Source organism: Myiozetetes cayanensis, unplaced genomic scaffold, assembly GCF_022539395.1.
Source record: "Myiozetetes cayanensis isolate MyiCay16 unplaced genomic scaffold, myiCay2020 scf21, whole genome shotgun sequence".
NCBI classification, from domain to species: Eukaryota; Metazoa; Chordata; class Aves; order Passeriformes; family Tyrannidae; genus Myiozetetes; species Myiozetetes cayanensis.
In genome coordinates, this window is record NW_026087423.1 from 2,893,356 (window position 1) to 2,915,902 (window position 22,547).

At 48.9% G+C, this 22,547-nt stretch overlaps 1 protein-coding gene across 2 annotated transcripts in view; it reads left to right on the plus strand.

Moving 5' to 3' along the window:
• Positions 1–1,231: 1,231 nt before the first annotated feature.
• The window catches only part of TBX5 (T-box transcription factor 5), a 37,378-nt gene continuing 16,062 nt past the window's right edge, over positions 1,232–22,547 (plus strand). Inside the window, exons 1-6 of one of the 2 annotated variants that reach the window (XM_050318505.1) lie at positions 1,232–1,405; positions 2,962–3,056; positions 5,638–5,757; positions 6,514–6,661; positions 8,814–8,966; positions 17,621–17,712. In XM_050318505.1, the coding sequence (XP_050174462.1) occupies positions 1,259–1,405; positions 2,962–3,056; positions 5,638–5,757; positions 6,514–6,661; positions 8,814–8,966; positions 17,621–17,712 (755 nt within the window). In that variant the 5' untranslated portion in view covers positions 1,232–1,258. Of the gene's footprint in view, positions 1,418–2,961; positions 3,057–5,637; positions 5,758–6,513; positions 6,662–8,813; positions 8,967–17,620; positions 17,713–22,547 lie in introns of both variants that reach the window. The other variant, XM_050318506.1, reaches the window with a different exon arrangement.

A 22,547-nucleotide genomic window follows, 5' to 3' on the forward strand; every position in this document is an offset into this window, starting at 1 on the left:
CCTCCATCTCGCTCTCTTTTATTTTTAACAGCTTTCAAATATCGTTGCAGGGCGAAGAACTCCTTTAAAAACATTCTCGTGTATTTAAACTCAATATTGCCTCCATATGCTTGGCCTTTCAAAATTGAATCCCCTTCTTTGAAACATGCAAGAAAGACTTTTTTAAAGCTACTAAAACTCTGTACTTCTTAAGAACCAAAAAATCTCAAACTAACAGATAATTCAATTGTTTGCCTTTTTTTTTTTTTTTTTTTTTGGTGCTGCTGTGAAACTTTCTCGATTCTTGATAAAGTCTTTAAAGCTAAGTCAAAATACTGCTTTTAAAACTCACTGCGATTACTTGCATTAGATAGAAACCTTGTATTTTTTACTCCGCTGGTGTAGTTTTACCCTAAATGTCATGGTTTAGTTCACTTCAGCCCCGATTCCACCTTGTCGTTCACCAGCCGAGTGCACATTACCTTGCACAGCGTCTCGTCCGATTGATTTATTTTTTATGTGTTTTAATTATCTTGTCCATCCTTTGCTTTTCTTGCAACTGTCCGGGGTAAGGGGAGAGAAGCCTTTCTATTTATTTATTTGTTTGTTTGTTTATAAGAGAGGAAAGAAGTTGTGTTGTCTTTGAAAATGGGGTGATAGAAGCGGCCTCGCGTGTCAGTGGTGTTTTCCCAGTCGAAAATGGAGTGGGGTGAAAGCTCCCACTTCCCCTGGGAGGAAAGTGGGGACTGTAAACCCCTGGGCCTCAGCGAGACCGGGGGGATTGGAGGTGGTCAAGACACAGGGGAGGCTCTGTCGCCCCCACCTAGGACCCCTCGACCTCCAGAGTCATTTGTGTGATGAGTTGGCCGGTCCCCAGCCCCTCGGGTGCCTTGTTCCCCGTGTCCTGCCAGCCGGCCCTAAAATACGCTGTTTACCTTTTCCAAAAGATGCATTCAATAATACCGCCTCCCCCTTCCCCTCCCTCTCCACCCCCCACACCCCCCAAATCCTATCATCCCTTGCGGGCTGCGATAATAAATAAAAGTCTTTATTTCTCCCTCTCCCAAAGTTAAAGGGCCTCGTTCCCTCCCCGGGCAGCTGGAAGTGAGTTGCGGGATTGCAGGGCAGCCCTGCCCCGGCGCTCCGCTCGCTCCCCGGCGCGGAGCTATAGAAATATATATATTTTATTAAACGTCAGCGTTGACTTATGCGTCTCTTATCTCTGCTCTCTCCCCGATGTGTGCCTGCAGTGGGGGATTCGGCGAAGGAAGCTCGTAACATGGCGGATAGCGAGGAAGGCTTCGGGCTCCCCACCACGCCGGCAGACTCGGAGGCCAAGGAGCTCCAGGCTGAAGCCAAGCAGGACGCCCAGCTGGGGGCCACCAGCAAGTCCCCCACGTCCCCCCAAGCAGCCTTCACCCAGCAGGTAAGGACCCGCGCTCCTCTTCCTCAACCCCCTCGTTATTTCATTTTGGTGTTATTTTTCCCTCTTCTCCGCGGTTTTTTCCCCCCTAGCTGGGTGGCTGAGTCATTTTAGGCCCCACGGGGGAGAAAAGCCTCACCTGATCGTGGGCCTCATCCTGCCTGAGTGTTATTTAAGGTCGCACTCAAGCGCTAAACCTGCGTGAATGTTGGGGTGCGTGGAGGGGCACGCAGGGAAAGGCACCCAAAATAACAGAGAGGGGAACCCGCTCAGGCAGCGACAGACACACCCCCCACAAGCGCCCACGCGTGGGTGTCCAAATGCACGTATGAACAGACACAGAGTGTATCTTTGCTGTGCCAGTTTGTAGTTGTGTAAGATATAAACGTACAATGTAAGATATAAATTTATATATATTTGTTTGTATATATACGTGCCCCTTGTCCACCCAGGCAGGCACACACAGATACAGCCCATACCCACGCAACGGGCATTGAGGGCAGGCAGGTGCTGTCACGCGTGGGCACCCCCGCAACGACCCGGGGGCCAGACACACCTTGGGGTGCCCCTCATGCCCTCCATCAGCCCTCGCCCTCCCCTCAGCGCTCCGTGCTGCCGGGACACGCGTGGGCTCCCACGAGGGACCCACCAGCTGCAGCTCCCGGAGGACTCCCGAGAAGGGCAGGACGAGACGGCAGCGGGCCAGGCCATCCCTCGGCTTCTCCTTCCCTGGGAGATCCCGGTGCCCGGAGCCGTCCCCCGGCGCTCGGCCCCAGCCGGCTCGGGGTAGCCCTGGGAATGCGGGGGGAGGAGGAGGGGGTGAAAGGTGGGGAGAGGGGCTTCTCCACCGAGATTCCCTTTCCTTCGGGGGCCGTGGAGCCCTCCGGGAGAGCCCCTGTCAGGTAACGCCCCAACCCACCGTGGGTGCGGGCATGAGGCTCGGTTGGACCAGGGTGGGCACAGGGACTGGTCCCACCGTTTGGTTTTGGAAACCAACCCTCGAAGCGTTTGACGGGGCTATTTGGTTCCATTTTTAGTAGGGGTAATTCTGTGCTTGGCTTGGTGCAGGGATGTGTTGTGCCAGCGGTGGCATCCGCCCCAACCGGGGGCTCTCAGTTTTTGGGTGGTGAGGGCCGGGGGGAAGAGAGAAAATAAGGCGGTGAGGGGAGCAGAGTAACACCCCATGCCGCTCTGGCTTGCAGAGTGCAGCCAGCGGGTGTAAATCACTCGTGGGAGGGTGTAAATCTCCTCTGGCTGGCTCTGGGAGCAGCTGGGCCGAAGCACTGGGGGATTGCTCTGGGAGGATGCGGTCGGAGCCGGCTCTGGGGGCTCCCTCCCATCGCCTCCCCGCCCCAGGAGCACCGAGGCCCGCAGGACCCTGTTCCAGGCCCGCCCTAAGCGGCATCACAGTGCTCCGGCCTGAAATCCCCCTCTGCCCGGCTTTGCGGCAGGATTTTCCCGGGAATGCCCCGAGCTCCGGGGCCTTTTCCCTCCGAGTTTCCCGCCGGGGCTGTCCCCGCAGCGCTCGGGGCTGACGCTCTGTGCCTCCCCCTCCGCAGGGCATGGAGGGCATCAAGGTGTTTTTGCACGAACGGGAGCTGTGGCTGAAGTTCCACGAAGTGGGGACGGAGATGATCATAACAAAGGCCGGGAGGTAAGAGGAGAGGGGTGTCCGCGTTCCCCTGCGTGTTTGCGGGGGGGAAATCGCAGCCGCGTGGATGGGGGTGCGTGTCCACCTCCCTGACATTGCGACACGTCTCTCGTGTCCGAGACACCTCCCCCCCCACACCTCGGACCGAGAGCACCCTCAGAACCCTGCCCGGCCACGGAGAGCCCTCCCTGCCCGGATATATGCGGCAGAAGTTGTTTCTTGTGGCTTCTTTCTTAACCAGAACAGTTGGATCGTTAATCCTAATTTCAGGCCTTTGGAAACTTTCCAGGAGAACGCGAGTTGCAACCACTTGGCCAAAAACAAACCTTGTTTAGAGCAGCTCGGTGGGCTATATCTATTATTAATTTTATTGTAATTATTATTATTATCAGCAGTTACGCCCTTCTGCATTTTTAAAATATTTTATGCTGTTTGATAGCCTTTCTTATTTATTTTGCTCACACTGAGGTGAATATTCCCAGCACACCCACGCACCCCATTTAAAAGTGTATGCGGTCTTTGGCTACTGTTTATATAGCGATAGCAAAGCTGTTTAGATGCAGAGATAGATCCACATGCTATTTATTTGCGGACGCATCTATTTCTATATGTGTGTTTATCTGCGTGGGTGTGTAGAAAAATATACAGCCTTGCAAATCCAACTTTATTGGGGCTATAATCGATTCCATGACCGGCTTAGTAAACCTGATCCGCAGATATTTATATGTGTATGAGCGTGTGTTGGAGGGGATTTAACATTATCCTTAATATTAATCTCTTAAATTGAAGAGTGGCCAGCGAGACCCAGTGAAAGAGTCTCTCCAGTCCCACCGGCAAACTGGGGGCAGCCCGAGGGAGGCTTTTTCGTTGTAATTTTAAATCAGAATACTTGGAGAAAGGAGCAAAAATACCCCTCTCCACTCGTAGGAATAGTAGTACTTTTAGATTGTAAGGGCAGAATAAACAACGCGGAGTCAAACTTTCATTTTGCTCTGTCATCTGGTATTTGTTGTGGTCTCCCAAAATTTGTCTGAAGAGGGAGGGAAAAAAAATATGGAGCTGGTTGGATGAAGTTTTAGCGAATAGATCTGTCTCATGGCTCGCATTCCCCCTTGAATCTCGCTGCTGCTGCTGCTGGAAAAATCGGTTTTAAAGAAGGGGTTTGTGGCCAAGAGGACGTGGTATGAAGAGGAGGGGGGGGGGGATAAGGCCGGTGCTGGGACCTCCCGAAAAAAACTCAGTTCACAGGGGAAAAAAAAACCCCTCTCGTAGGGAGACAGAAACCACCTTGCAGAAATTTCAAACAAAATATCTCCGTGGACAGAAATCTCATCTGGAGAGTAATAAAATAGACATTTACAGTGCAGGGGCTCGAGGGGAGATACGCATAGGTCTCCTTATTTATAGAATTTCCCACGTTTATCGTTGGCGAAATCCACGGTCCTGCTGCTCAGGTGTTGTCGGCGGAGTTACAGATCGATCTTCAGGTGGATTTTGGTTTCTTCTCCCTTAAAACTTCAAAGTTCAACCCTCACTTTCTCCGTTGGTCGCTTTCCACCCCTCTCAGCTTTTTACAACCGAATTAAAGCCCAGCCCAGGTGCCTCACGGCAGCGATAAGATCCCGAGCCTCGGAGAGGAGCTCAGTATTTTTAGAGGTGTGGAGGTTTTTTTCTTTTCCTTCTGTTTATGCGTGTTTTAAGTCCAGGGATACATTTTCATCTGCTTTATTTTTAAATATTTGGAAAGCTCAAACTAAAATAACAGCAGTGTTTTAAGTCCCTGCCTTGCAGTAATGGAAAATATTTCGAAAAGCCCCTGTCTTGTGTGTATCCGAGGGTTTCCAAGGATTTGTCAGGTGTGTTTGCTGGTGTCTCGGGAGGCGCTCACTGCTGCACATACATTTCCTCTTACACCTGAGTGCGTGAAGGGTTTTTTTCCCTCCTTATCAGCCCATAGAACCGCCGATAGACATAAAAGTGGTTAATATATACGAATTTAAACGTAAACATTTCTATATATTATAGTGTATTTCTATAAATATATATATTTCAAGAGATATATAAAAATACATATATTTTTGTAGAAATATGTATATTGTAACTTTTTTAAAACTTTTTTTTCTTTTTTGGCAAATCTCCCCTCCTGTTCCAGCGGCTTATGGCCAGAGGGAAGTAACTTGTTTCCCAAAGTTCTCACGGTCAGATTTGTTCAACAAAGGGGGAGTTGAAGCCTTGGCGAAACAAATAATTAGTCAAAACACGAATAGGCACACGAGTACGTGAATAAAAAAATGCCAGCGTCGAAACTGCGATTCTGTCTCGAAAAAATCACCGGGTTGGCCTCGGTAGGGACCTGGAGCGGGAACCCAAATATGTGCTGCACCCCGAGGGAAGGGTGCACCCTGCACTGCTCGAGCTTTTCGGGAAGGTCCATCTGAGAGGGCGGCGTTGCCCTTTTGTTAAGTGTCCCCTCCTTTATGTCTTCCTTCCCCCCCCCACACGCTCTGAAACCACCTTGGGAAACTTGCTTTTCACTGCTTTTTATACATGTTTGTTTGGGTTTTATTTTATTTTTTTTAAACAGGCGTATGTTCCCCAGTTACAAAGTGAAGGTCACTGGACTTAATCCAAAAACGAAGTACATCCTGTTGATGGATATTGTACCAGCGGATGACCACAGATACAAATTTGCAGATAATAAATGGTATGCACGCGTGGGGGGAAAGGGGAGGGAGGAGACCTCTCTGTCGGGCTCTCCGGGCTGCCTGGTGGGGAGGTATCCTTCAATCAGCGGCTCGTCCTTCTTTTTTCCCCCGTGTAAAAGGGAGATGTTGGGCTGCAGGAGCCTCACCTGAGTGTAACGGGATGCTCCCGCAGTCCTTGGGAGAGCAATGCATCCAAAAAAAAAAAAAAAAAAGGAAGAAAAGTCTCGCAGTTAGCGAACAACTATTCCTGTTTGACGATGAGATTGCTGGCGATCGCGGAGCCGATAGTTCAATTATATTAAGGAAGGGAAAATCTTTAAGAATTGGTACTTTGCTCCTGGCTTGAGTCCCGGTAATTAGGGAAAGGAGGAAGGATGGGGTTAAACGGGGAAGCAGCGAGAGCCATCTCCGACGGGAAAGGTGCCAAAGAGCTCAGTAATTCCCCGAGCGTTGTTTGAAATGCCTTTTCTCCCCAAGCACGGCTTGATCGTCCGTCCGGCACCGCGCACCTGAGAGGGAGGGATCCCACCGGAGGGGATGGATCGGGAGCAGGAGCCCACGGGAGGGGATGGATGAGAGGCAGAAACCCACGGAAGAGACTCCGGGAGGGGATGGATCGGGAGCAGGAGCCCACGGAGGGGATGGAATGGGAGAGCAGGAGCCCACGGGAGGGACCCCACGAGGGGATCAATGGGGAGCAGGAGCCCACGGGCAGCCTCCACGTGCCTGGAGCTCAGCCCTGTGTCCCCACGCAGGTCGGTGACGGGGAAGGCAGAGCCGGCCATGCCCGGGAGGCTGTACGTGCATCCCGACTCCCCGGCTACCGGTGCCCACTGGATGAGGCAGCTGGTTTCCTTCCAGAAGCTCAAACTCACCAACAACCACCTCGATCCCTTCGGACATGTAAGTACCAGGAGTGGGAGAAAGGTTACCGGGGCCCCACGGCGTGTCCATGAGTGTCCCCCCGACCCCTGCCAGCGCCACGAAGGCAGTGTCACCCATCCCCGAATCCAGTGTTGGTAGGGTGTTATTTCCTTCTCGGAGTGGGATGAACCCCTATGAGGACCCCCGAAAGTAGAAGCATAAACCTTAAAACCGGGTTATTTCACCACTCTGTGTGGGAATTGATTATACAACCCGTGGGCTGGAGCTCGCGAGTGGGTCAAACTCAGCCGGCTTAATTAAGCATTTGGCTACCTGGTTTTAATCATACGGGGAGCCTCGGATCGTTAAAAATCTGCTCGCTGCCTCCGGGAATTTGCCTAACAGGTAGAATCAATCAGGCATAATTATTGGAGGGAATAGGACCTAAAACCGTGAGGATACTTCAATTAAAAAAAAAAAAAAAAAAGAGAGAGAGAAAGCAACAATCAGTAAAGACAATAAAAAAATTTGAGTCCCGCTAGAACTTCTTGGACATAAAAAGAACTTTGCAAGACTCGTGAGGCCGTGAAAGTTTGTGTGAATTCTGCAGCCAGGAACAGCCCTCCTTCGAAGGTCTCCAAAGATGCGAGTTCCTCTGAGCAAATATATAAGTGCGTGTATGAATAATATGTATATATATCTATAAAAAGAAATATATATATAATTGAGCGGGTATGCGAATCCAGATCCCACCATCCCTTTCCAAGAGCGTATTTTTCTCCAGTCTCGTTTCAACACTTCAGTTTCATTTTTTTTCCAAGTTTTTTTTTTTTTTTTTCCCCTTTGCTTTTCAACGATAAATTTAGTGCTATTAAATCCTTGCCCACGTGGACACTAAGGAGTGAACAGGGGGGTTGGGGAGAGCAGCCAGCCGAGCCCCCTGCCCACCCCAATGCTGAGCATCCTTTTCCAAGCGCTCTTTTGCACCTCCAGCTGCGGAGTTGATTTCCCTTTCCTTTTTATAATTTTGATTTTATTTTAATTTTTACTTTGGGCTAGTGGCAAAGCGGTTTGCAAGAGGTGCTTTCCAGGGATCAGGATCTTCCCCACTCCACCCGCTCCAGGAAGAGGGAGGGGAGCAGCTCAGCCAGGGGGGACCCATCCCACTCCCCGGGGTGCTTTTGGGGAGCAGTCCTGGAGAAGGGGGGGATCCGGCCCGCGGGGACGGGGCCAGGCATCCCCGCTGGGAACAGGCGGCTGTGGGGAAAAAGTCCCTCTAAACAAACCGAAGACGCTGAGGGGACAATAAGGGACTTCAGAGGAGGAGCTGCGCCAGGAGCCTCTCAATTAGAGTCGCTGTAATGAAATTAAAAACCATTAGATCGTTCACCGTTGATGTCTACGACTTTCCTGGATGTCAAAGCAATTTGCTTAAACCCCCGGGACGGGGAAGGCGGCGGCGGGACGCGCTGCGTCTCGCTGTCGCCAGGGTCCGACAGTCATTATCGTGACCGAGCGGCCCCCCGTCGCCGCTCCCCCCCCTCCTCTGTCCCCCCATTTTCCCCCGAGATTAACCCGGTACCGAGCAGGGACCGCTTTTTATCTCGAACACAGCGCGTCATCCCTCCCCACCTCCGTCACCCTCCTCTTCCTCGCATCCTCTGTGGGTCGCTGGCGGGGGGAGTGTGTCCCTAAATCTCTCCAGTCCTCCTTTTCCCTCGCTCTTTCTGGACTCTTTGCCCCGCTGGGGTGTGTGGGGGTTGTGATGTCCTGTGGTGGTGAGCTGGGAGGTTTGGGGGTCTGTGAAGGGACTGGAAAGGCGAAGAGTCTTCCCCAGCCCTCCAGCAACAGGTTTGGGATGTCAAAACGTGCTGGGGAGCAGCTCTGGACCCTCTGAGGGTGTGGGGGGAAAGAGCAGCGCAGCCCAAGGTTGGGGCAAGGGGTGCTGGGTGAGGAGTCACCTTTTACATCATCACCCGGTCCTGGTGGGCTCCTTGAGTGATGGGGTTTGTGCAAAAATATGTCCCTCTACCCCAGCAAGTAAATCATCCCTCCTCAATGAAAAGGGTGAAGATTTTTGGGAAGGGCATCCCTCTTCCCCACTTCCTCCCCTCCCCCGGTCAGTGGGGGTTGTGCCGCTCTGTCCCAGCTCCATTCCCACGGGATGTTCTCTCCTTCTCCCCTTGCCCAGATCATCCTGAACTCCATGCACAAATACCAGCCCCGGCTTCACATCGTGAAAGCGGACGAGAACAACGGCTTCGGCTCCAAGAACACCGCCTTCTGCACCCACGTCTTCCCGGAGACCGCCTTCATCGCCGTCACCTCCTACCAAAACCACAAGGTGAGCGGCTGGGCCGGCCCCCGCCCCGGCAAACCGCGTCCTGCTCCTTCCCCTTCCCCCTGCTCTTCCTGAGGGACTCGACTCTCCTTCCCGCCCCGCTTCTCCTTGCACCCCTTCTTCTTTCCCCTTTTCCTTGTCCCTTCCTCCTCTCCTTTTTCTTTCCTCCTTTCTCTTTTGTCTTTCTCCTCTTCTTCTTTTTCTTACCCTCTTGTCTTTTTCCTTACTTCTCCTTTTCCCTTTCCCCTTATTTTCTTTCACCCTCCTTGTCCTTTCTTTTCCCCCTTTGTAATTGCTTTCCCCCCCCGTCCTTTCTTCCCTCCCCACCTTCTTTTTTCCCCTTCTCCTTTCTTTTTTCCCCTTTCTTCACCCCCTTCTTTCTCTTTCCCCTTCTCCACTCTCTTTCCCCCTCTTCCCTCTCTTCACACACCCATCCCATCCCCTCTGTTATTCCTGGCCACACAAAGCATCCAAAGTCGGGGCTCAGGGCACGCCGAGGGGGAATGAGCTCAACAGGATGGTTTGCTCAGATGGAGACGACCAACCGAGGAAGTTGCCTTTATCTTCCCCCTCCTCCCCTAGGGTCAAAGGCTCCTAATCTGGAGGAGGGAGCCCGGCGCTCCCCTCCGCGGCCGGGGGCTGATAACCCCGCGGGGAGGGCGCGGGGGGCTGCGGGCTCGGCTGTCGGGAGGCCCGGGAAGGAAAGGGAGGCTCTGCCTGAGATCAGCTCCCCGCCTGCCCAGGCAAACAAAGCACGAAAATAATGGAAGAGGTTTGTCTTCCGGTGGAGTAGAAAAGGGTTGGATGGAATAAGGGTTTTCTCGGGGTGCTGCCGCTGCCCCGCTGGGCGGGGAGAGCCCATTCCCTCTTCTCCTTCCCTGCCTGGCTTTGGGCTTCCTCACCCAGAGAGGAAGGAGGAGGCTGAGGTAGTTCACTACTGTGGTAGTTATCCACAGATATATAAGGGATGTCTTTCCCTAGCTGCCTCTCACCACTGCCCACAGACACTCTCTAAGGCAGAGCCCCATGAAAAGTCAAATTTCCTTCAGCAAAAGCCCCAAATTCCTCGCTTAATCACACAGAAAGCGCTTACTCCAAGCTTTTAACTGTGATTAGGGGCAGGTAGGGTGGCTCCTTTGTACTAGATAGAGGGCAATAATTGTTCTGCAAACGGAGGAAAGTCACTTAGCACCCCAGATAAATCCCGGATGCTTTCCTGGAAACGTAAAGTAGGAAACTCCTAAACCTGCATGAAACAATTGGGTTTCCTCCATCCATCAGTTGGCGGGATAGATGCAGAGAGTGGAGCTGGGCTGGAGAAGAAAGAGTGTTTCACCGTAACTAGGGAGAAAAGAAAATACTTCCCTGCCCTTTAAAATAGGAGCTGTTGGCACGGCCAGGACAAGCAAACTGAATCCAAGTTGAGTCCTCGCCAAATTATGCCTTAAATTATAACTCCGCTGTGGATGCTATAAAATCAAGTTTAACTTCTGCTTGATGGATTTGGAGAAAGAATATAATATTAATAGAACTGGGAGTTAATAAAACAGGACACACTGCCTGCTTTAAAGGCATTTCCCGACGAGAAAACAGACCTGAATTTAACTGCTTTGCTTTGAAGAAAAAACAGGACTGTTTTACAGGAAAAGAAATTGTCATGCAAATAAAACAAAAGCAAAGCAGAAACATGTAAGTACAGTAGTTTGGGAAAACTGCCATATTAGGAGGAGCAGGAATATTTGATTGTAAATCAGCAACATCTGTTTGATAAGAAATGACATCTGTGTATCTGTCTCTGTCAAAACATAGGCACTGACAAAGGCAGGAATCCCTACAGACAAACACACACTCCCATCCCAGCAGACACATCACCCACACGCAGACACCACGACATCTTTTACACACCCCCTACACATTTTACATACTCTTACATCCCTCCTCCCTCCCCGACACACACATTCCTCCTCTTGCTGCTCTGAATCATTGGGGGAACAAAGAAAAGAGTCGTGGCCGTAGCCCCAAGATAAAGACCCAACTGAGAAAGATAGAGCCGTAAAAACAAACCGGGGAATGATCTACCCTAAATGGCATCTCCCTCCAGGGAAGGGAATAAAATTTGGAGCTTGCCCCAGTGCAGATGGAGAATGATACTGGGGCTGCTGCAGATGCTGCTTTGCTCAAGGAGTAACATCCTCCAACTGAGTTGGGTGGCAAAAAACACCAGCAGAAACCCGAGTTCAGCTTTCAGAGCTGAGATGTTGTTCGGCAAACCCTATTTTTATGTCTCCTTTCCATGACTGCATTTCTTGCTGCCAAAAATTACTGCAGTCCCACTAGTCTGTGGCTGATGTATGGAGTTCCCCAGGGAGGGTCTGCCTGTCCATTTTCCTGCCTATTTTCCCCTATTTACAGCCATTTCTCTCTCACTCCCACCCATCACCTGCAGAGCATCCTTTGTGCAAACTTTCCCATCCACACAATCGTTCAGTTTGTAGATTCCAACACATTTTACACATCATTTTTATACACACACATATATGTACACAAATTCACACATGCATGTGTTTTAGGTTCCAAGAGCTGTGCTATAGTTGAATTATATCACAGTATTAATTGTGTGACTCGCCCACGAATGCATTTGAGTCTGTGCTTAAACAGCTTATAGAAACACTTGCCTGATTCCAGATCAGTCAATTTATTTCAATAGCACAGCTGCAGTCCCAGTGTAGGGGCTTGTGCTTATTTCCCCTGATATTTTAGACAGCCTGAAAAGATATTTAAGCACCCTGGGATCTCCCTCTCCCCAGCCCTACTCCCCAAAAAGAGGCTTAAGCTATGAAGAGAGTTTTGGTGAAGTTTTCAGTGCCGTTGTCAGCAGCTCTGTTGACCACCTCCCCCACCTCTGCAGCCCTGAAAAACACCCCAGAAATACCGAGGTGTTAAAATAGGTCACATGCACATTTCATTTCCTTGCCATTTACACAATGGATGCTTGCAATCAGGTTGATTCCCAAATATTAACTTCCCCTGCAGTTAAGTACCATTTTGCTGTAGCTTAAATCATGGTGTTACTAGCTCGTATTTATTAGGTACTAGCTCTCTGCTTAGGACCAGGAAATGAACCCTAATAGACAGAAATAATTAAGGTTCTGCCCTCATGAGGGTTCTTTCAAAAGCAAGAATTCACAACAATTATTCTCATTAATTTTTACAACCTACTTTCCCCGTTAGCTGGACTTGGCTTTATATTGGTGTCCCCCTCCTCTGGATATCCGGTTTTATGCTGATTTTTTTTTCCTCCCCCTAAGTTATTTAACATTCTTGGTAGCCAGAATTGTTTTAAGGAGTTGTTAGCCCCTGCTGGGATGCTACAGGCACCCAGAAATGCAGCAGAGCAAAGCAGAGGACCAGGGAAGGGCATGGCTGAAGGATAATGGAATGCACTCCCAGGCAGCTGGTGGGCTTTCTGAATATATAGGTTCAGCCTGCCACTAGAAAGACCCTGTGCTAAAATGGTGCTTGTAAGTCATGGCCAAATCAACTGGTGCTCCATCCTGCTGAACTCTGGGGAGCTGCCTGTGCCGCTCGTCCTCTGAGCACGAGGCCTCTCCTTGCTCTGTCGAGGCATCTTGTAGGGCTGCATAGGTGTAGCTGCTGCAGGAGGTGGGCAGGTCCTTGGGCTTGGGATGTTTTCTCCTGAGAGCTCAGTTATCCTTGTCTTTGGTTGCAGGTGGTCACCACTATCACTTCAGCAGAGGCCACCAGTGTGGTGGCCTGGCTGGCATCCCCCCTCTGTGCAGGGACTGGACCTCAGGCTGTGCAGGGAGAGCCTGGGGGACTGGACCTGGTCCAGTCCCCCAGGCTCTCCCTGCACAGCCTGAGGTCATTGGCCACATGATTTCCCACCTCCATGGGTAGAAGGGGCAGCCCCTGTCCTTACTCAGGGCTCTTCTCAGGAAGGGGGTCTCCCAAGAAAGAGACGGGGCTCCCTGGGGTTAAGTGAGGTGAGACCGCGTATCTCCTCTTCACTGCCAGAGCTGGTGCCTTCTGTGCAGCCCTTGGTCACTCCAGGATGGCAGTGAGCTGCTTATCTCTCACTTGCTCTCTGTGGGGCTCCTCACATCTCTGCTCTCAAATGCTTAATCCCACTCCAGGCCTTGGTAGGAGAGTGCTTCCTTCCAGAGGTCTTGTGTCCCTTCCTACCTGTGCCTGAACCAGTCTTGTCTCTCTCTGCCTCTCTGCCCTCAGTCTTGTTCCTGCCTCCCTGCCAGCCTCGGGACCCTTTTGTTTCTCAATCCACTCGTCCTCAAGCTCAGAAGAGACACTTTGTCTCTCTCCAGTGTCACTCCTGGTTGCTGACCCACCTCCTTCCCCCAAAACACTGTGCGAGGTCTGTCTCTTCTCATCCTTCGTTCTTGTCTCCCAGTTCAGCCAACAGCCTCTTCAAAGAGCACCTCTGTCTCACACCACTACCTCTGACCAGCCACTGCCTCTCAGTCCCTCCCATTTCCTTCACTGGCTTTGGGTTCAGCACCTTCTCCCCCCTGCCAACAGCCCTCCCCACCTTCCCCTGGCCTTTACCTCGGTCTCCAAAGTCCCAGCTGCCCATCCAGCTCCTGTTTGGCCCAGCCAGATATCCAGAGTTTCAGCAGGCACCTTGTCTTCATCTCTTCCTTTCTTTCTTTCCCACTTCTCTGGCTCGGCTTCCTCCTCCACACTGTCTGGGTTTCCACCTGGACTACGTGAAAGTGCAAAAGAAAAAGGTTCTGTGCTGTCCAGCCCCAAGCCCAGCCTCCCGTGGCTCCCAGCACAGAGAGATGCAGTGGTGGCAGGGGTGGCCCTGGCCCCTCTCTGTCCCATTGAGCAGGACCACAGTCACCTGCAGGGTAGAGACAACACATTTCCCCACAATGTGGGGAGGTCCACGCGTGTTCTTCCCAAGGGTAACCACCTTGACCTCTTGGTCACTGAATGGGGTGACCTGAATAGTGATTTTTTTTTTTTTTTCCCCATTCAGATTTTTAAGTTGCCTAAGTGGGGCAGTTGTTGACAAAAGGAGGTCAGAAACCAAGGATCCCCATCCCTTTTCCAGAATGCCCAACCTTTAGGACAGTTTTGGAAGAGCCCAGAGAGGTCAGGGTGGTGTGTTTTCACTTATCTGAAGTGCTAAAAAAAAAGTTGATAGGAAAATAAGTAAATAAATGGAGCTCAGGGCGTATACCTGGTGTGGAACACATCACCCCTAACAAAGTTTTAACTTTGCCCTAACTTCTAAAACAAACAGCAATTGAGAAAAAAATCTTATTATGGCAAGTTCTTGACAAAACCCCCCAATACTAAGTTGTAGTTTTGATCCTTCCCTGATGACATTGTGTCCTTAGGCACAAATACCCATATAAATACATGTCCGTAAAAAAAAAAAAAAAAACAACAAAAAAAGTGTTTTTCCTTAATCTTAGTACATGCAAAGCTAAATTTGATCATGCTAAGGACGCTGTTGGAAATGTCTCAGCAGAAGTGTGCTATGGTCAGTTACAAAAGGAGAGCAGGGAAGCGGCGCTGAGATTTCACTGGGAACTGTCGCTTCCCCTTATAGTGAAGGTAAACCCACAGGTCAGACAAGCCCTGAAATGTGTAACTCTGGGAGGCTTCACCCTGGAAAGCTCTTGTCTCAAAGGGTCTGAGCCAGCTTCAGAACTCAGTGGTCAGAGCAGACTTTGCCATCGCGTTCCTCTCAGAACAAATACGTAAACAAAGCCCTACAGTTTTATTGAATCTGTGCTATATAATTTAGCCGTGGGCACTCTGTCTTAATGACCTTACAAGAAGCTGTTGTGTTTTTTTTTATTATTATTTTATTTTTCATGATGTAATTGTCATTTGACTTTCTGACAGCTTTTCTTCTCCCCTCCGTGAGTTACAGTCAATTAAATTGAGTTTCGCTATGGCGAAGTTGACCTAGAAGAAGGTTATTTCCACCCATGCGTTTGCTTTTCCACCTCTGAAATAGTTTGTAAGTCAGGTAGGAACTGGCCAAACAAAATATCTTCCCCAGGTTGTTTACTAAAGCAGGGATTCACTAACTATTTCTCTGCTTTCTATTTTGTTGTGTGCAGTTCTGTTAAATCTGGCTGGGACTCCCCTGGCTTTGTGCTAGGGCTGATGCCATGGGTTATCATCTCTGTTCTGAGAGCTCCAATCCATCTAAGTACAGCAAAGATCTGAGAATTAATTCAAAACCTTCTGTAATCCCTGGTTTGTAGGTGTCTTCAGTCCAGCACATCCCTAATTTTAAGGAGGCTGAAAGCCATGATTTCACTTGGGGCTTTTCTGCCACCAACACATGTGTAATACCTTTGCTCGTGTGTTCCTGATGTGGGTTAGGAGACTTCTCTACTCATAAAACAACATATTTGCAAGATTCAGAGCCCATTTGAAATTTTGTCTAATATTTCACAAGTGATTAAAAGCTTGATTAATCAAACAGGGCATTCATCTGAGGCCCTTAAATCAGGGGCCAGGGCACTGACGGCTCCTTCTCCAGTGAACAGAGAGGGCTGTGGGCCTGTGAAGGCAGTGCTACCCACCTCAGAGCCCCAGTGCCCTGTGCCACTCCCCATCTCCCTCCACTGATTCCAGCAGGAATGCTGGGAGACGAGGTTCCTAGTTCAGGCGCCTTGGTTAAAATGCCTTCGGTTAGGTTGGGATGAATCCGGCCCTTTGTACATTTGCGTGCTGGTGCCAATACTGTAAATCCTCGCTCAGAGAAGGGCTTCACTTATGCAAGCAAATATTGCCATTGGGGTCGGCAAGGGAGGACAGCTTGTACATTTACTGTGCTTCAGGAACATTCAAAATGTTGAATAATGCCTATTATTCATTATAGAAGAGTCACCACCACCTCGCCAGTGGAAACCGATAGGCTGTTTCTTTGCAAAATACACAGCTGGTTGTGTAATTATTCAGGGCTTTTAATTACAGAATGTGCCTTTGTTTTATTGCTAGAGAATGGCTCAAATGGCCAAAGTGATTGTTTGTTTACCCTTCTCTTTGACGTCTTAAATGTGTGTCAGAAAAAAAAAGCCCAAAGGCCCTGTTTACGTGCTAAATATGGTCCCAATTTAATGGGAATGCCTTGGGGACAAGCATGGGGGAGATAGGGTCTTTGTGAGAGATTTGGGGCTGAATTAGGCAAAAATGGCAAATAAACAACCAGACTTTGGAAAAAAATACACCAAAAGACAAGAAAACAGCAAAATAATCTGGTGGTGCAGACACCTGGCGGGGTTTGCTATTGACAGTAGCTGAGCCAGATTTTCCTCTTTGAATTTTGGCAAAGAGGTGGGTCCAGTTGTTTGTGCTTGACTTGGTGAACATGAACCTCTCTCTGTTTTCCGGCCATCAATCTCGAGCTCTTTCCTTCCCGTTGGCCAACTTTCAATAGGAAGGAAGGACAGTGTTTCCATAAAATGTGTTGAGGGAAGGATGTTCCTCCAGTGGCAAACACAGAGCTTGTCTCTCCTCCTGGGCAAGTGGCTCTCCTGACTCCTGGCTGAGGGCTCAGACCGCCAGGCAGTGGTGGAGAAAGAGAAGGGGAACTGTTGCCTCTTCTGTCTCTGTATTGTTGCAGCGATATCACCCCTGAACCAGACTCAGTCCCACTTGGCAAAGCCACCAAAGCATTAGCATCAAATTTGGGATGGCAGAGTGGGTTTATACAAGATCCACAGGGAATTTTAGGGTGTTGCTGGTCCACAATTAATATTTGCTTAAATAACAACCTCTGGCTTGAAAAATCCTGCTCAGCTGAGTCATCAGAAATGTGTGAAGAAAGGGAATTGCAACTCTTTGAGTGACACAGTTCCTTTGGGTAAGGGTACCTTCTGTACAGCAGTTGCTCTAAATGTTTAACTTTGATGTTGTAAAGTTGAGTCCGAGGGGGATTGATCCCAGCAAACTTTAGAAGCTGAAGGGAGCAAACCAAGTGGGCAAACTCATCCCTCTTAATTCCTTCTGGAATTATTGGGGAGACAAATAATCCTCCGGGGCTTGATCATCATAGGTGAACTTGCCCTCCAAGTACTTTAGGTAGTTGGTGCATGCAGTGCTTATAGGTGTGGGGCTGACTGGGGCAGGAGGTCAGATGCAGAGCACCTGGAGCATAAAGACTGAGCTTCAGTCATCTGAGTAGGAAGATGCTGGGTCTGAGAGCTGAGGTTTTGGTCATGGCTGCACGTTGATGAGAAAATGCTTGTTGGTGTCAGTGGGATTTGTTCAGATATTATGACTTCCAACCCTGGTCCTCTGGTCAGTGCAGCTCTTTTTGTCCCAACAGTAAAAAGGAAGTAAGAACTCTAAGAAAGCAGATTTCCTCCAGAGAGAAATTTGTGTGTGTGTGTGCAGTCCCACGTGTTAGTTATGGGACACGCCTGGGAGAAGGGAGAGGTTGTTGACAGCAGATATTTTTCCAGTGGAGCAATCTAGAGGAGGGCCCATCTGGAATGGTCAGTGCCTGAGCTGAAGGATGACTTGAGTTCCTGAAAGCTGTGTTTTCCCTCCCATCCCTACCGGGATTGAGTTTAATAAACAATATCCCCTCTCTCCCAGGCCTAATGCCTTGGACTTGCGATGAACCCGTTGCATTTCCTCCCTTTCAGATCACCCAGCTCAAGATTGAGAACAACCCCTTTGCCAAAGGCTTCCGCGGCAGCGACGACATGGAGCTCCACAGGATGTCCAGGATGCAGAGGTAACACCTGTCTCCATCCTGGGGACCCTCTCAGGACTGGGAGAACCACCTGGGCTTGGCTTTGCGTGTCACTTTGTGGCTTGGGATAGGCCAGGGTATAGTGGCAGTGCCTTCCCTGGTGTCTGCATGTGCATTTTACATCGAGTTGTTGAAATACTATCAGGATGGGGGGCCAAAATTCAGGACCTTCCTCCCTCTCCAAGGTGAATGCGTTCACTGGTGGGTTGCAGGTTGTGGGCTGTCCTCCTGGCTGCAGGGACCTTATATTTCTTTCTGACATGAGTCCCCATCCAGAACAACCTCTAGCTTTATGCTCAGCAGACATCTCTGTGGCTGTAGGTGGGCTCAGACGTGTTTAAAGCAGCCAGAGACTTGGACCTGCTTAGAGAAGCTGTGACCATCAGGCTACCGTGGAAGAGTTTGTTTTTTCCCCAGGCGACAGCACTTTAAAGACAAAGCTCACAGCCTTGTTTTGGGAGCATGTTTGTTAAGGATTCTCCACATGCCTCTGGAGATCTTGGTGTAGAGTCCTGTGTTGTGTTGTCACTGCCTTCTGAGGCTCTTTGGCAGGAGGGGAGTGTTTGCCCGGTCGGTTCTGGATGTGCAGAGCAGGAGTGCAGATGTGGTGGTTTCAGGTTGGAGAAGGAACGTGTTAGAAAACATCAGGATCTCCAGGGCCAGGTGGCTGAGGAGACCTTTGTGAATCTCAGTTTTGGATGTAAGCACTTCAGCCTGAAAATTAAGCCTAAATCTTGTTTAAAAATCCTGTTTAAAGTCCTTTTCTAAATATCAGGTCCTGCTGGTAATTAACTGCGTGCCTTTCACTTCACTTGGAACTTTGTCCATGTGTCAAGCTGCTTCCTGGTGCAAATGTTTCTCAGGAACAGTGCCCTAGCCATGATCATACCAAGGACAGATGTAGATGCTCAACATAGCATTTTCCATCCAGGAGGGGAGGAGTGACTCCAATCCCTTATTCTCTGGCATCAGCAGCTCTGGTTCTTGGTGCAGGGCTGGAGGGACCTGCCCTGTGACCTTCTGATGGGAGGAGTTCTTCCCACTGCCCTGCCAGGGCCAGCTGTAGGTGGTCACCACAGGCTGGAATGCAGATGTCAGAGCCCCTTCTGGTTGCTGTAGTTGATGACCTGAGCATGGCTCTCCACAGCCAGGAAAATTGTGCTGTCAGGCAGCAAATAATTCCTGTAATCCCACAAACACGCCCAGAACCCTCCTCAAACATACTCCTGTGCACAAACATTTTCAGGCTCAGCCCCAGAAAAGCCAATATATAATGTATGAAAAAAGGCATATATAACTCTTAATCTTCTCAATCTAAATCATCTCTGAGGTCTTCTGAATGTGCCCTGTGTTCCCTGCCTGCCCTTTTCCAAGGACAGCACAGATCCTGGCATGACGTGTCAATACTTATTTATTTATGGGTGCACTACCACTTGAAATAGCTTTCCCCCCCACTCTGTGCCAGTCTCCCAGCCTCTGCTGGAACTCGAGTAACGATGTTCCCCCCACACCCCCCAAATTTTTTTTTGCTGCAAAACCACCCTTTCATTACGGTCAATGGAAAGATTTGAAGGTTTACATTCACGGTGGGGGTTTTTTTGGAGAGGGAGGGAGGGAGGGAGGAGGTAGAACAGGGAGGACTATTAGGAAGGGCTCTGTGCCATGTGAAGAGCATGGCATCAAGCCACGCTGAGCTCGTGCTAAAAATTGCTTGGCATTTTTATGTGGGCCTGCGGTCGCAGTCGACGACACAGTGAACAGAAACACTCGGAATATATAAATATTCCCCCTCAGACCTGGCAGGGTAGAAAGGGTTAAAATCCACAGCCTTGGCTTTACAGGATAATTTCTGATGTTCACTTCCTTCATAACTTATCCTCTGTCCCGATAGCATAGAAATGGCTGTGTGTCTTTACAAAGATGTCTTTTTTTTTTTTTTTAAAGGGAGGGCAGGATAAGATTATTATAGTGAAACAAAGACTCATTGAAGGTTGAAAATATGAGCCCACCTTTGTGGTTTTTTATGTATATATATGAATATATGCAAAATTATATATAAAAATATAGGAAAACATATATAAAATAAGTTATATGTATAAATAAATTATATGTATAAAAAATAGATTGTGTATATAAGATAAAGAGCAATTCAGGATCGAGTATGCTAGAGAACTATGACCTGCCTTTTGTGGGTTTATATAGGTTCAACATATAAATTCATAATAAAATGTAACTTAAGGTATATAAAATATATTTTAATGTATCAATGTATGTGCAAGAAGTTGTTTCCCAGTGATGGACCCTCTCCCCAGCTGGCAGGTATAAGTAAGTCTATCTTGGTTTTAGGTGAGTGATACCTATTTATTCCCTTGGAGAATGTGATGGGATGTATTTTTAGTGCTATTCCTTCATTATGAAAAAAGTAGCCTGAGAAAACACACATTTTTATAACAGTGCACAGCCTTTTGTATCAGAAACAGGTGACCTGACATTCATCAGGTCACTGATCATCTCATTAAGGGGTACAGCCACGGAGGGAAGGAGTTTTTCATGCTGAGGAAAACTGTAGCACCTCTGTGTTTTCTCAGTTTAAATCTCAAATGTTTCTTAATTCCCTGCAGATTTCCCTTTGAGAGCTCATCCCATGGATGGCAGGGTGGGTGAGGAGTTCTCTGCATGCCCATCTCACCTGCAGAGCCCAAATGATTTGCTTAGAGCACTTCCCTGCCTTTAAATAACTACAATTACAGGGGATGAAGTCCTTCCTAACAGAAAGAGCTGCCATCCAACCAGCCCTGGTGGTCTCCTTGCCCCTTTGGCTGTCAGAGGATGGGAGGGACACACAGTTTCTTGGATTCAGAATGATTTCAGTCACCTCAGAGCAGATCTTGCAGTGGGATGAGGCAAAGTAGGTGTAGGTGCTGGTGGAGACTTGGCAGTGGATGATTCATCCACTGAACACCTACCCTTGGCAAACGGCAGGGACTGAGAGGAAGGGAAGAAAGGGAAGACAGACAACTTCCAGTGCCAAGGGTGAGCTCAGAGTAAGGTCTTAGGACTCTCCCTCCATCTCCATTTGCCTCCATGTGCTCTGACCAAGGAAAAGCAACGTGTTTGTCCCAGCAGTGTCTGGAGACAGGAGCTCTGCAGGGTGGATGGAGATGTCTTTGAGTCCACCCCCTCTCCATGGCTTTCTCCTTTCCAAGGCCTCCCATGTTGGTTTTTCTCCTCCTATTTCCTAGGGAAAAAAAAAAAAGTTAGTAAGTCTGTCCAGGTAGTAAACTTCATTCAGCAGTGATGTTGAGCCTTTCAGGAGCAGATGGTTTCATTCAAAAAGAATAGCAGTGAATCCAGAGAGATCCAAATTCCAACACACACTTCTGATACATGTTCATTTGGCCCCCACTGCCTTTCTTTCCTGAAGAGCACAGGGCTCCTTTATCAGCTTCTTTGGTGGGATGGGTTCCCTGGGAGAATAGGCTTTTTCCAGTTTCTGAGTGTGAGATTGAGCTTGTTATTTCTTTGATTAAGGAAAAATACCCAAAAGCATTAAAAAGAAAGGAAAACACACTAGAGGAAAATGCATAGAGGGATGTGAGTTGGACTACATCTGTACCCTGTGGTCAGGCTGGAGTTGAAAAACCATAAATCAGGTAAAAACTATGCAGTTGTGATGCTGGGAATTTCAGGTAAAGTATTCCTTTTGGATCTCCTGCCCCTCTGTGCTGTAAAAACCTCATTTGTCTCCACTTAGAGCTTCTGCCTGTGCTAGGCATGATTTGGTGTGGAGTGCAAGAGCAAAACACGTGGCAGAAACCCACAGAGGGTGAAGTTTATGCAGAGAGACGAGATCTGCATTGCATATGCCGTTGTAGGACTTTGCCCTGAAAATTCTCCATACATTGAGAGTCAGTGGAGCTGTACTAACAAACCACAGCTATTGGGTGATTTAGGGGGTTGCATGCAAGTCACAGCTTTTATTATTGTTGATTTTTGTCAGTCTGTGACTGCCAAAGGACAGCAGGGGAGAAGAGTTTGTGGGTCTGGGGCTGGAGCACTGTAAGAGAGCAATTCCGTTAAACCCTGTAACCAATTTTTGCTGGTCATCTGCAATTCCCATTGTCTTTGGTGGTTGTTATGGGTGCTGAAGAGCTTCTGGAAGTCTCAGGCCTCGGTAACTGTTCACTCAAATTAATGCAATTTAGTCCTTGATTGGGAAAGCTTTCGAGAGGAGCGATGATTCCATGAAACAACAGCTCTTGGATCCCTTGTTGGGTCCTTTCAAAGTGAGACAAAGATCCAGAGTGATCCAAAGGACAGAGCAGAGTGATGAGTGTGTTATGGGTCTGTTTTCTCCATCAAAGATCACGAGCCACAGTTTGCTGCCTTTGGCATTAATCCCCAGTAATCTTGTTGGCTCCAAAGGAATTGTTTGGGGGATTCCCACGTGTAACCAAGAACAGAAACTGAGCCAGACACAAAGGACGTAAAATCAGCTCCGTGATTCAGAGCTGGTGTGACAGAGATGATAGTGAATTTTGGGGTGGCAGTAGAATAAATGGATGAGCCTCTAGGGTTTGTCTACCTTGGAATGTTATGTTGGACCTGAGAGGCACCAGGCTGAGTAATGCAAGTTGAGTCTCAGCTCACTGCAAACAACCTTGTTCTTCTTCTGTCTTCTCATAACATCTTTACATCCACTTCCATTTCCCATGTTCTGCCATTGAAATCTCCCAAGAGCCATGTGCTGTTGGAAACATTTTCAGTGGGAGACTCAGAGTCATAACATTTGTTGGAGATGATGCTTTCCTCCAGCA